The following is a 14,907-nucleotide window of genomic DNA, read 5'->3' as shown; positions in this document are numbered from 1 at the left end:
GATGATAGTTGTGCAACTCTAAAATATACTGACTTGCACATATTCAATGGGTGAATTTTATGAAATGTATATTATACTCAGTAAAGCTAGTTTTAAAAAAGCACTAAAGAAACCTGCACTGAAAAAGTAAAAGAAATCAGCAGAGAGGGACTAAAAAATACAGGTATTTCTTATTTCTTCTACTTAATCACCTGCCTCTGAGAAATGGTGAGAATAATATTTTCACAAAGTCACCATCATCACAGGGGAAGTAACAATTCTACCAGGCTTTGAAAATACAAAGTAGTTCAAGATAGCCAATGGTGCTGATATTTTGACTTAATTCATAATACGCTTGTATTAGCAAATTTGTGCTTTTAACTACTTATATTTCAAAATCCCAGAGAAATTTTGTAGTTCATAACCATATTACAATGTAAATCTGCCCTAAACTCATATCAAAAGCATGATTCTATATTGTTTCTAATATACAAGATAGTTCAGTTCTTTAAAATTAGCTCAAAGTTTAATATTAGTTGGAAGTTTGACTTACAGTGTGGCTAATAAGGCTCAGAACATCTTCAAAATATCCCCAAACTTCTTCCATGGGACAGAGCTCTGCACTTGATGTCCCATCTGGCACTGAAAGGTTAATCAAGATGTGCATACATTTGCTGAAAATCAAAAAGAGAAAACTCATCCCATAAGGAAAGAAATCATTGGCTTCAATGGCTAAGATAAGTAAAATCTGGATCTCATCCCAGACTAAAAGCTTCAAAACACTTCTGTTCTTCCCTTGGTTTTATCTGGCCTCCAACCTCAGAAGACAGATTTTTGAAGCTGTAAAAGGGGTTGACCAATCTTTTCTTTTATCACACCTATGGCTGTCTTTCACTCTTTTTTAGTTTCTAGCACAAAGGAGTAGCGGTTTATTATATTTCATGAGCTGGTTCAATTTATAGGCATTTAAAAGCATCTTGTTACTTCCTCAAATGGGCAAGGGAATTGGGATTTAAATTGGGAAATAATTCCAAGAAAACGGTCTCTTATGTCTTAGAACAGAAAGATTGTAATGAAGTTTTCCAGAGGAAAAAAAAATCACACACGTCTATTTTTCCTCATGTCTAGACACAGAAAACAAAAAACTCTCCAATAAATAATATTTCATATAACACTTACTGGTGCTTAAAAAGTACTTAGAAAAAAATCTGAGGCAAATATTTTTCTGAGGCAAGTATTTTTCTGTACCATTGGTTGGTTTGTTTTTGTGGTCCTGGGGATCAAACTCAGGGTCTTAAACATGGTAGGCAAGTACACTGCCATTGAGCTATATTCTCAACTCTACCTTTCTGTTTGTTTCATTACTAGATATTCAATATAAAGGAAAGAAGGTGGCAGGTATGGTGGTGCATGCCTGCAATCCCAGCAACTTGGGAGGCTGAGGTAGGACGATCGAGAGTTCAAAACCAGCCTCAACAATTTAGCAAGACTCTAAGCAACTCAGTGAGACCCTAATAAATAAAATAAAATAAAATATAAAAAAGGGCTGGGGATATGTGACTCATCTTTCAAGTGTCCCTGGGTTCGATTCCCAGTATACTCCTCTAAAAAAAGAAAGAAAGGTACTTAGTAGTTTTATTATATACATATAGTCAAGTAAATTACTTTTTTCCCTCTTGCTCTCCTTAGAGAAAATCCGACTCTTTGACCTAAACAATTCTTGGTCTGTAATACAGCCCTCAGTATGGAGCTATTCATAGGAGGGACCCCTTCCCCCATCATCTTTTAAGTTGAACCAGTTGATTATAATTGATTATTTATGGGGCATCCACTATAGTTCTTTAGGCTATTAAAAATCCTGGATTGGGTGTTGAATTACATTCACTAACCTGTATTTTAAAACATCAATTGATTCTTTCTTTTTGTGGAGCAATAAAGCCTTTTTCAAGGCCTTGAGAGCGATAGAAGGATAGTATGCAGGCGTTTCCAAGGCTAATACTATAGGGAGGGAAGAAAAAAGGTTGAGAACACCATAATCTTATCCATCACAGTTTTCACCCCAGGCTACAACTTGCTTTCTCTAATGAAACTAGCCTGAAGCAGATTAACCACACACACACACACACACACACACACACACACAATGAAGATGAATTTTATAAAATGATGAATCCACAGATGCTTTTAGAGGTAGCTTCTTCTTTCTAGGCAGAGTAGCATGGTAGAATTGTCAGGTTCCATCCTTTCTTCAACAAACATCAACAGAAAACCTATTGTTTCTATGGCCCTGCATACAGTCATACAGGTGAAGCAACAATTTTATGAACCACAGTCAAAGAAAGGCACACCAAGAAAGAAACAGAAAGCAGATCAGTAAAAGAACCCTAATCAAAAACAGATTTAATATTTTTATATACTGCTTCTTGCCAGGTACTAAAAATAGGAAACTAGAGTGACTATCAGAGGTGATTAATTCTAAAACTTCCAGATGCATTTTCCAGATGCCTCTAGAATTGGAGTTCCATTATACAGGGTCATCATCACATGTTCATAAAATGTATATCATTTGTTCCATGGCTCTAGGAATTCTGTCTTGGCAAGACCAAGGAAAGGTAAATGTGACCGTTGTGTACTTCAGTGTACCTAATAGTGTTAGAGGTAACCTACACTCAAGTCCCTGATACAAAGGGAAGAAAATTAGGCCATTCCGTGCAATCCACTCTCCAAAAGCCCCCGAGTCCCTAAATCCCACCTGTATTTCAACTACAAATGTGAGTGTGGCAGTTGTGTTAAAAATTTTCCAATATTTCTCTGACATTTCAATAAACAGTTATGATTGTGTCACCTTCAATCAGTGAAGCAGTCAATTATCATTTCAAGCTAGCTGTATAAAGTGAGTTTCTGAAGTTTGAGCTTCCTTATTGTGTAGTTACATAATTAAATTCCACACATAGAATAAATTTGAGCACCTATCATGAGCAATGCAGTTTCCTAGGGGTTTATAAGTGCAATAAATATACATAATTATCTTTCATGAACCTAAGGAGATAAATTTACGAATGATTGTAATATAAAATAGTTTAAGAATGCCATTAGAGAGGGAGAAAAAATGTTTCCCACCTGGAGGTAAGAAAGATGAGTAAAGAGAGAAAAGAAAATAGTAAGATCTAAATGGGCACTAGGCTTACAAAAGAATAAATATAGCACTTACATGCGATTGTTTCAAATGTTTTACTTTCTAAATGAGGCAGTTCCCACACTGATTCCAGGAAGCTGTCCAGTGATGGATCTTTCATTTTGGCTTTAACTTCAAACTCATATAACAGAAGCAATGTTTCACATGGATCTTGTGAGAAGTCCCCTAAGAAAGAGGCAAAAAAGCAACATTCTCTGTGATTCCATTTCATTATCCTCTCCTATTCTAATCTTTCTAAATGGGTAGGTTTTCCCATTCAGGAAAATTAATTTTGCTTACAATTTGAAAGTTATCTCAGGTACTGTAGACAAATTTTTAATTTTTTTCTTTATGGTACTGGGGACTGAACCCAGGGATGCTCTACCACTGAACTACATCCATGGCCCTTTTTACTATTTTGTTTTGAGACAGGGTCTAAGTTGCCCAGGCTGGCATTGAACTTGTGATCCTCCTGCCTCAGTCTCCCAAGTAGCTGGGATTACAGGCACACACCACTACACTCAGCCATGGATGGACTGAAAAAAAACCTTTTTATTGGTGAATCATAATTATACAAAATAATGAAATTCATTATGCCATATTCATACATGCACATAATTTGATCATCTCATTCCTCATTGTACCTTCCCTTTCCCTCCCATTCTCCTCCCTCCTGCTTCCGCTTGTTCTACACTACTGATCTCCCTTCTTTTATTGATACTTTAATTGGTGCATATATGTTTATGTATATGTTTGAATATGTGTGTGTTTATGTGTGTGTGTGTATATATATATATATAATTCACTGTGATATATATATATATATATATATATATATATATATATATATATATATATATAATTCACTGTGGTATATACATAGACAGCAAAATCTGGTAATTTCATTTGCCAATACTTCCCTATACCCTCCCCCTCTTTCCTCCCTCTCAATCCCTTTCCTCCTCTACTCTATGGATCTTCCTTCTATTTTGTGAGATTTCCCCTCCTTTTTAAATATCTGACCCCCCCTTATATATCTTCCACACATGAAAGAACTTTCAACCCTTGACTTTCTGAGTCTGTCTTATTTCACTTAGCATGATGTTCTCCAATCCATCTATTTACCTGCAAATGACATAAATTTATTCTTTTTTAAGGCTGAGTAAAACTCCACTGTGTATATATACTACATTTTCTTTATCCATTCATCTGTTGATGAACACCACTACTTTTAGCACCCTGTAATGCATTCACTAACACTGCCTGCATTTTCTGAAACATCTGCCATGATGCTGCTAACTAGCCTGAAATCCTGCTGTTATTGTTAAAGTTCTAATTAAAATCCAATGATTCCCTTCCTCCTGTGAACTTGTAAGGTCCATGCTCACTCTCAAGGCTGAATTAAACAGAAGATTCAGTGTGGCATAAACTAATAGTGGTTTTATGTTAAGCAAAGTGGAAGAGAGTTTCTAAGTTGTTTCATTTAGTCAGTCAACAGTATTTTGGGGGTACCACCATGGGAAGAATCTATGTCAGATGGCATAAATCATACTACGAGAGACAGTTTTCATTCATCTTTGGCAGAGTGAATGTTAAAAAAGTTTTGAAGTATAGTATACATACAATAAACTGAACAAAGTGCTCTAATCTTCAACACACAACTCGATGAACTATCACACAGATTTAAACCCATGTAATTAGTACCCAGATCATGCTAAAGAACAACTTCCAATGCTTCAGAAGGTTCCCTTGATTTTTATTGCTTATTCTTGAACTTCACTGCTAGTACATAGAAATATAATTAACTTTTGAGTATTAACCTTGTGTCCTAATCTTGCTAAACTCATGTATTAGTTCTAGGAACCTTTTAATAGATTCTTTGGGATTTTCTATATAAACAATCATGTTATCTACAAATAGAGTCTCTCTCTCTTTTTTTTCCTCTTCTATCCTTCATTCTATTGCTTATCTATTGCACTGACTGGGACACTTAGGATAATGTTGAAAGGATAAATTAACAGTAGACAACCTTGACTTAAGTTAACAGTAGACAACCTTGACTAGGGGGAAAGTATTCACTCCTTCATTGTTAGGTAGGTTTTGTTTTTTGTAGATGGCCTTTAGTAAGCTGAGGAACTTCCCTTCGGTTCCTAAGTCAGCTAAGAGTTTTCATCATAAAAAAAATTTAAAAATTGAATTTTGTCAAATACTTTTTCATTATCTGTTGATTTTATATTTTACTTCTTTAATCTGTTAAACTGATGAATTCATTGAGTTTACAATGTTGAACCTGGGATAAATATCACTTGGTTATGATGTATTACACTTATCATGTTACTAAATTCAATGTGCTGATAATTTGTTGAATATTTTGCCATCTATTTTATGAGAGATGTTTCTTACATTGTCTTTGTTTAGCTTTGATTTCAAAAAATGAAATAGTAGTTGTGCCCTCTGTGTGTGTGCACGTGTGCGTGTCTGTGCACACACATGTATGCATATGGTGCACAGTACTGGGGATTAAACACAGGGCCTTGTGGATACTAGGCAAGTGCTCTACAACTGAGCTATATTCCCAACTCATGTCTTTCTCTTTTTTCTGGAAGTTTGTACAAATAAAAATTAGTATTACATCTTCTTTAATTGTTTGGTAGAATTGTTCTGTAGTCTTTTTGTTGGAAGATTATCAATTTAATTAACTTAACAAGTATAAGACTGTATCTATAGCATCGTGTGGGAGCTTTGGTAGCTTGTGACTTAAATAATTTGTCAATTTCATTTAAGACTTCAAATTCATGTGCATAAAGTTATCCATAATGTTCCCTTTTTAGTCTTTTAAATATCTGTAGAATCTCTAGTGATGGCTCCTGATATTTTTTTGTCTTAATCTGCCTGGATAGAGGTTTATCAATGGCATTGATTTTCTCAAAAGACAAACACACACAAATAGCTTTTAGCTTCATTGATTGTGTTCATTGTTTTCTGTTTTACATTTTATTGATTTATGCCATTGTCTTTGTTATTTATTTTCTTCTTGATTTGTTAAATTTGGGGATCACACCCAAGGCTTTGCACATGCTAGGCAAGTGCTCTCCCACTGCACTACAGCCTCAGCCCCAATACTTTATATGTTTTAATTAAAAAGCATCAAATTTATTTCAGAATCTACTTTCGTTTTTGAATTAGATATTTTGGACAGTTATCATATCTTAAAATTCATTATCAGAGATGAAGAAAACATTAAGAAGCTATTAAATACTGTAGTGAATACAAATACTGTCCCATGAATTTATAAAAACCATGTTTAATAGCCAAAAGTTCCAGTTACACTATTTAACTGAAAGGTTCATTTTGACATTCTCATTTTGATATAATTTAGCTTGTTCACACAGTTACTACCAAGTTCAACAAAACCTTTCCAAATTTTAAGACTTTCTTTACACTTTTAAGTATGACTTAACTGTTAATTCTTTAAGAGTTCTTCAACATAAATTTTAAATTCTAATTCACACCTTAAAGCCGTTAGATCAAAAAGTACCACTCCTGTATGAGTTAAAACAAAAACAAAAAAAGGAAAAAAATCCCAAAGTGGTATCTATATAATCAGTGAATTATCTGAAAAAATTATTTTAACTATTTCACAATTCTAGTTGTATGAGAAAAAAAACTGGATCCAAGGTACTACAGTGTTTGTCACTTATTTCTGCAAGTTTTAAATTATTGCTACTCTTCTCAACAACTCATCTCTAAGAAAATATCAGTGTCCTTAAGTAAAAAATGTTATGTCTAGTAGGGGGTATTCTATGTAGTCCAGATAATAAGATGATTCTTTACAAAATTAGGTTTAAAAATTCAGAATGTCTTGATAATTACTAGTTGTCTCAGAAAAACACAGAAAACAGAAGTACTCGTTGATTAATAATATTTTGCTTTGAGAAAGCCAGAGATGATTCTGTTCCAAGAAAGAAACAATAATGAATACAAATGTGATTAATATGCTGTATCTCTTTTAAGCCCAAGTACACTTTTCACCTCAGAGAGGGTAATTCTGACTTTTACATTCTTAATATGTTTGTCTACAATAGGACCTCATTTAAAACCATTACTTGAAGAGAGTTAATAATCTAGTCATTTTTCTCCAAGGATATTTTCATTTTGGTACATAAGCTGCAAAATGGCAAAAAACTAAGTCAGTTATAAAGAATTTGTTGGGCTGGGCTTGTAGCTCAGTGGTAGAGCACTTGCCTAGCATGTATGAGGCATTGGATTCAATTCTCAGCACCAGAAAGAAAGAAAGAAAGGAAGGAAGGAAGGAAGGAAGGAAGGAAGGAAGGAAGGTCGGTCCATTGACAACTGAAAAATAAAAATAAAAGAATTTGTTGTACAGATTGAGTATCCTTTACCTGAAAATGCTTGAGACCAGAAGTGTTTTGGATTTTTTTCAGATTTTGAATATTTGCATATACATAATGAGATATCTTGAGGATGGGACCCAACCCTAAATGCAAAATTCATTTATGTTTCATATGCTCTTTCTACACACTGCCTGAAGGTAATTTTATGCAATATTTTTAGTGCACCTGTGTTTTGACTGAGACCCATCACATCAGATCAGATGTGGAATTTTCCACTTGTGGCATCATGTCTATAATTCAATAAGTTTTGGATTTTGGAGCATTTGGGGTTTTGGATTTTCAGATTAGGGATGATCAATCTGTATGATGAATGCTAATTTGAAATAATTGCCAACAGATAAACCACATCTCATGAAAGTTTAATAACTGTACTTCAAAGGAAACTATTAAGAAAGGAAAATGACAATGTGAAGAACTGGAGAAAATATATGTATGTCATATATGTGTTCATGTCATATATTATTGAGTAATAAGAATTACACCTAATTCGTATTATTCAATAATAAAAAAGATAGCCCACTTAAAAATTGAGCAGATTCTGCAATGATCTGTGCCCTCCAAAACTCATATTTAAACTTGAATACCACCGTGGTCATGTTGTGAGGTGGGGCTTTTAAGGAGGTGACTTAGGTAGGTAGTTAAGAAGGATTAATTAAGCCCAGCCCAACAAATTCTTTATAACTTTCCAGTGGGACTGAGTGAATTCTTTTTTTGAGGTACTACATTAGTTATTGTCAGAGAGAGGTTATTATAAAGTGAGGCTGCCCCTCATGAATCTTCTGCATATACTTGTTTGCTCTTTCATGTTCTGCCATGTTATACACCTCACCAGATGCCTCTGCTATGCCTTTGGACTTCCCAGCCTTCAAAACTGTGAGTCAAAGCAAGCTTCCTTATTTGTGTACAATGAATTGAAATGCATTCTGCTGTCATGTATAACTAAGTAGAATAAAAAAAAAAGTAACCTTCCTTATAAATTACCCAGTCTCAAGTACTCTGTTAGAGCAACAGAAACACAGACTAAGACAGGATCTGAAAAGATATTTCTCCAAAGAAGATGTATAATAGCCAGTAACCATCTGAAAAGATGCTCAACACCATTGGTCTTGAAGAAAATTAGTAATTAGGAAATCAAACCTACAATGGGATACAACTACACAATCACTGGGATGGCTATAATCAAAAAGTCAGACAATACATGTGTTGCAAAGAGGAAGAGAAATCTGAGGATTCATGTATTGCTGGTGGGAATGTAAAATGGTACAGATACTTTGGGAAATACTGACAGTTCCTCAAATTATTAAATATAAGAGTTACAATATGACCTAGCAATTCCTCTCCTAGGTGTACACTCAAGAAAAGTGAAAATATATCCACGCAAAATCTTGTGTATAAATGTTTATAGCAGTATTATTTATAGTAGCAAAAAGGCAGAAACAACCCAAATGTCCATCAACTGATGAATGGATAAATGCAATATGGGATATCCATGCAATGGAATATTTGGCCATAAAAAGTAATGATGTACCAATACATGCCATGGCATAGATGAACTTAGAATATATGCTCAGCGAAATAAGTCAGTCACAAAAGTCCATACATTAGGCTGTGGATATAGCTCAGTTGGTAGAGTGCTTGCCTTGCATGCACAAAGTCCTGGGTTCAATCCCCAGCACCACACACAAGAAAAGTCCATATATTACATGATTCCATTTATATAAAATATCCAGAATATGGAAATCTTTACAAATAGAAAGTAGATTAGTGCTTGCTTAGGACTTTTGGGAGATATGCAAAGATAAGTAAAGGGTTCAGAGTTTCTGATCAAATTTAATGCTACAAAATTGTTGATGATGGTTTCACATATCTGTATATAGACTAAAATGTAATGAGTGAATTTCATGCATGTGAATTATATCTCAATAAGTGGCTTATCAAATAGAATTTATACTCTGTATGCCTTCTTTTGTACTCAACTTTTCCTAATGATGTCTGTGATATTTAACCACATTTTATATATTTCAGAAGTTAATTCCTATTATTGTTTTATAATATTCCAATGTATGACTATATTACAGTTTAGTTAATCCATTCTTCTGTTGATGAGTGGTAAGGTTGTTTCAAAATTTTAGCTCTTATGAATACAGCTTTGGTGAACATTCTTGTACATATTTTGGCACAAAGATGCATTCATTCCACCTGAGTATGTATCAAGGGGTGATACTATAGGGTCGTTTCTGGGATAGGTACATGTCAGGTTTAGCAGATAATGCCAAACACTTTTCTAAAGTAGATGTCACAATTATATTTCTACCAGCAATGTATCAGAGCTACAGTTGCTTCCCATCCTTATTAACACTTGGAATTTTTATTTTATTTATTTCAGTGAGTGTGCAGTGGCCCTATTTTGCATTTCCTTGATGGGTAATGTATTGACCATCTGTATATCCTCTTTTGTAAAATACTCATTCAATTCCTTGCCCATTTTTTATTGTGCTGTTTACCTTTTCTGAGTTATAGTTCTTTATATATTTTGGAATTTGTCAAGCTTATTTATTAGCTTTTTTCTTCCTATCAGTGGATTGTGTTTTTTTTTCTCAGTGGTATCTTTTAACAAATTGAAGTTCTCAATTGGCCATAAGTCCACTTCATCAATATTTTCTTATATAATTAGTAATTTTGTGGTCCTACAGTAATTAAGATATTATCCTATGATTTTTCTTAAAAGCCTTATTGTTTTACACTATGATCCATTTTTTTTGAGTTGGGGTCTCACTATATTGCCAGGCTGGCCTTGAACTCCTGGGCTCAAGCAATCCTACCTCAGGCTCCCAAGTAGCTGGGAGTACAGGCATACATCAATTTACCTGGCTTATCTCAAATCAATGTTTGTATATGGTATGAAAGAGGGGGTCAATATTCACGGATATTTAATTGATTTTACACATATAGATATATAATTGTTCTAGCACTTTAATATATGAAAACTATCCCACTGAATAGCACTGGAGACCTTTGTTGCAAATCAAATGACCATGTGTGGGTCTATTTCTGAGCTATATTCTGGGCTTTCTCTTCTGTGATATGAGTCTTCAAACTCTATTAATATTTTCCAAGATTTCCCTTTGCATTTTCAAACATATTTTAATGTCATCCTTTCAGTTTCACAAGCTAGGATTTTTTTTTTTTTTTTTTGTATTGGGGATTGAACCCAGGAACACTCACCCATTGAGTCACATACCCAGCCCTATTTTGTATCTTATTTAGAGAGATAGGGTCTCACTGAGTTGCTTAGCACCTCACTTTTTGTTGAGGCTGGCTTTGAACTCACAATCCTCCTGACTCAACCTCCAGAGCCACTGGGATTGCAGGCATGCATCACTGCGCGTCTTCTAGGATTTTGATTGGGATTGTTTTAATCTTTGGATCAAGATGGGAAAATTGACATAATAATAATAATGATTTTTCCAGTCCATGAACATAACATACATCTTCATTTATTTAGGTATTCTAAAATTTCTCTCAGCAATGTTTCAAATATTTTTAGTTTTCAGTATAGAAGTCTTCTTATCTTTCATTATAGATTGATTACTGGCATTTGATGTTTTTTTTTTTTTCATTTCATGGATTTTGATGCTATTTAAAATGGTATTTTAAAGGCTCATTTTCTAATCACTTCTTGTTAGCATACAGAAACAGAATTAATTTTTGTATAATGATCTGTATTGAACAACCATACCAAATTCATTATTTAAAAATGAATTAAAAATAAAACACAGATACAGAAAACCATAGTATCTGTATCTGTGCATGTTCTCTCTCTCTCTCTCTCTCTCTCTCTCTCTCTCTCTCTCTCTCTTTCTCTCTCTCTCTCTCTCGTAGTTCTGTTATAACCTTTGCTTTTGTTTTGAAAACTTGAATTTGTTCCCTATAACACAGGGAATGATTTAAGTGTGGTGTAAATTAAGTATTTGCTTGTATTTAATTTATATGAAATAGTAGATAAATGCAGAAAACCGCAGCTAGTTGAATCATGCTGTGTAGGAACACACAAAATATACACAAGTGCACCATTGAAACTTCTATCAGCTGCCTCAGTTCACTGCATATGTTATAAGCCCACACCCATACATGGCTGTTGCTAAAATTTGCATCAGATTTCAGATAACCCTCCTTCCATCACTTCACAGTATCTCACAAGCAGCATTCCTTATGATATCTACTTACACAAACAACTGTCAAGTCTTTTTCAAGACATGCCATATTTATTGCACTATTGATGCAGTTTTAGTCATTTAACATATATAAAACTGCTAAAATTTTATTAGGTCCCTACCTTTTTTAAATGTGTCACTGACCAAGTTTTTTGCATGCTATGTCCCTAACCCCATTTTCTCCACAATTCCTTGGTTTTTATTGCAAAATTTTGCATACTATATTCATTTTTAGCAACACATATGCCATGTTATAGAAGAACTCATGATACATATAAAGTTTCTTCATAATTTTCTAATCCATATCTCCATGAAAACCAAAGCTCCTGACTAGAGTACAATATTGTGCACAGTTCTTTTTGTCTTTATCTTTGTGTCCAGTCAAAACAATGTTTTTCAAAGTTACTTAAATCAACACTATTTCCCCACACCTGTCAGTATATTTATGTAGTTCATTTGTAATATAGTTAGACTCATTTGTCAGAGTCTGAATTCCATCTGGAGTGCCTCCACATTCTTAATGACTTATTTTTAAATTGTGTACAGTAAAATCTACTCTTTGTGGCATATATTTCTAGGGTTTTGATGAATGCATAGAGTTGTCTGTCTACTCTCACAGCTCTTTACTGAATAGTTCATTGTCCCCAAATTTTTCTCCGATTGCTCCTTTATTCCCCATCTTATGTCCAACCTCTGCCAACCACTGTTTTCTCTTCCTATATTCTACCTATTTCAGAATATAATATAAATGGAATCATAACCTTTTGGGTCTCCCTTTTTCTTTCTCACTTAGCAAATGCATTTAACATCATTCACTGAACAGCATTCCATTGTTTAGAGTACCACACTTTGTTCAGCCATTTGAGGTAACCATTTTGTTGTTGTTGGCATGTGTGGTAAACTCCTGAGCATAGCTAGTTCTCTATGATGCTTTCAGTCATGGTTTAGAAATTGCTCCACTATTATGAACACTTCAGATAGGCAGAACTCCTAGTCACTGTATACATAGAGCAAGGATTATTAGCCCCACTTCCCAGATGTAGAATTTAAGGCTGAGAGATTAAGAACTTGTGCCCATAGAAACAAAGCAAACTAAGGAAGACCTAGGACTATCATCTCAGATGTTCTTATTCACAACCCACATACTGGAAAGCAAGTAAAGGTGAATAAATATGACTAAAAATGGTGGAATATAGAACCTAGGGAGGATAATTTTTGAAGTATTTGATCTGAAGAAAGAGAGAACCTTGCAAACACTTTGGAAATGATCTTGAAGCAATCAGATGGTCTTTATGAGACAGCAGGGAGAGAGTGACCAAGTAAACCTAAGATATGAAATGGGTTACTAGAAGGCCTGTAATTATTCCAGTTCAATGTTGAATGGAAGTTGTAATGTACATGTCTCATTACCTGACATGGGTGGGAAAGTGTTCTTATTTCACCATTAAATATGAAATAATGAGTTCTTTGTTTTTAGGTACTGTTTATCAGGGTGGGGAAGTTACATTCTATTCTAAGTTTGTTAAATGTTTTCATCAGGAATGGGTATTAACTTTTTAAAATGCTTATGAATCACTGGGCGCGGTGGCACATGCAGGTAATCCCAGCAGTTTGGGAGGCTAAGGCAGGAGAATCAAGAGTTCAAAGTCAGCCTCAGCAAAGCAAGGCACTGAGCAACTCAGTGCAACCCTGTCTCTAAATAAAATACAAAATAGGACTGGGGATGTGGCTCAGTGGTCAAGTGCCCCTGAGTTCAATCTCTGGTACCCCCCCCTCCACCAAATGCTTTCAAATCTATTGAGATGATCATATTTTCCCTTTATTTGGTTAATGTGCACTGATTTTTGTATGTTGAATTCCTGGGGTGAATACTAATGGGTCATTAAGTATCTTTTAAAAAATATTTTATGTTTTAATTAGTTATACATGAGAGTAGAATGCACTGTGATACATCACATATGAAGGAATATAATTTCTCATTCTTCTGGTAAGTATCCTTTTAACATATTGCTGTATTCAATTTTCTAAATTTTGTTTATGATTTTTGTATCTATTATTTAAGACATGAACTTGTATTTTTCTTTTACTGAAATATCCTTTTTCATGTTTTGGCATCAGAGTCATGCTGGCCCCCTACAACCAATGTGTTACCTAATTATTTTCTGTAAGGGATATTTGTACAGGATTGCTATTGTTTTATTCTTATATATTTGGAAAAATCTACTAGTGAAGAAATTTTCTTTGCAGGAAGGTATTTATTTTTAAGATTTCATTTGTTTAACAGGACTATTCAAAATAGTCTAAATGGGACTATTCAGATTTTCTCTTTGGGCCAATTTTGGTAGTAATACTTTTCTAGGAACTTGTCCATTTATGTAGGTCAAATGCAGAGGCATAAAGTTACTCAAAATATTCAAAATAGTCTATTATTGTGGGGTGCTTACTTTTGTACTCAGGATTGAACCCAGAGGAGCTTTATCACTGAACTGTACCTCCAGCCCTTTTTATTTTGAGAAAGGTCTCACTAAGTCATCCAGGCTGGCCTTGAACTTGCAATCCTCCTGCCTCGGTCTCCCAAGTAGCTGGGATAATAGGTATGCACCAATGGTATCTGTTTTTAATGTCTGAGGGATTTATGGTGGTGTTTACTTTTGAATTAATGATATTAGTAAGTGGTGTTCTTTTTTTTTTCTTCTTAAATCCATCTTTTGAGGAGTTTAGCAATTATATTCATCTTTCACAAGAACAAGCTTTTGGCTTTGTTGATTTTCCGTATTGCATATGTGTTTTCTATTTCACTGTTTTCTGCTATTACCTTCATTGTGTTCTTCATTCTACTTTCCTTGGGTTTAATGTGCTCTTCTTTCCCTATACTCAATTTGAAAGCTTAGATCATTGATTTTCAACCTTTTATTTTTCTAATATATGAACTTAAAAGCTATATATTTCCTTTATATTAGTTCTATACAAAAAGATTTTTATGCTATATTTTCATTTTTGTTAATTTCCATATATTTTCACTTTGATATTTTCTTTATCTGATGGGTTATTTAGAAGTGTGTCTTTTTAGATTCCCAACAGAAGGGGTTTTCTAATCATCTTTCTGTTGTGGTTTTCTCATTTA

The 14,907-nt window shown here is 34.1% G+C and overlaps 1 protein-coding gene across 1 annotated transcript in view; it reads right to left on the bottom strand.

Annotated features, from left to right (window-relative positions):
• The window catches only part of Tex11 (testis expressed 11), a 271,569-nt gene that overhangs the window by 17,632 nt on the left and 239,030 nt on the right, over positions 1-14,907 (bottom strand). The window contains exons 23-25 of the mRNA XM_046467052.2: positions 3,191-3,340; positions 1,869-1,977; positions 533-653 (exon numbers count right to left, since the gene is read on the bottom strand). Coding sequence (XP_046323008.2) covers positions 533-653; positions 1,869-1,977; positions 3,191-3,340 — 380 coding nt within the window. The remainder of the gene's footprint in view (positions 1-532; positions 654-1,868; positions 1,978-3,190; positions 3,341-14,907) is intronic.

The sequence above is a fragment of the Marmota monax genome, unplaced genomic scaffold (genome assembly GCF_021218885.2).
Source record: "Marmota monax isolate L192 unplaced genomic scaffold, Marmota_monax_Labrador192_F-V1.1 WCK01_AAM20220418_F8-fsc00284, whole genome shotgun sequence".
In the NCBI taxonomy this organism is placed as follows: Eukaryota; Metazoa; Chordata; class Mammalia; order Rodentia; family Sciuridae; genus Marmota; species Marmota monax.
This window is presented reverse-complemented; position numbering and strand designations above follow the sequence as displayed.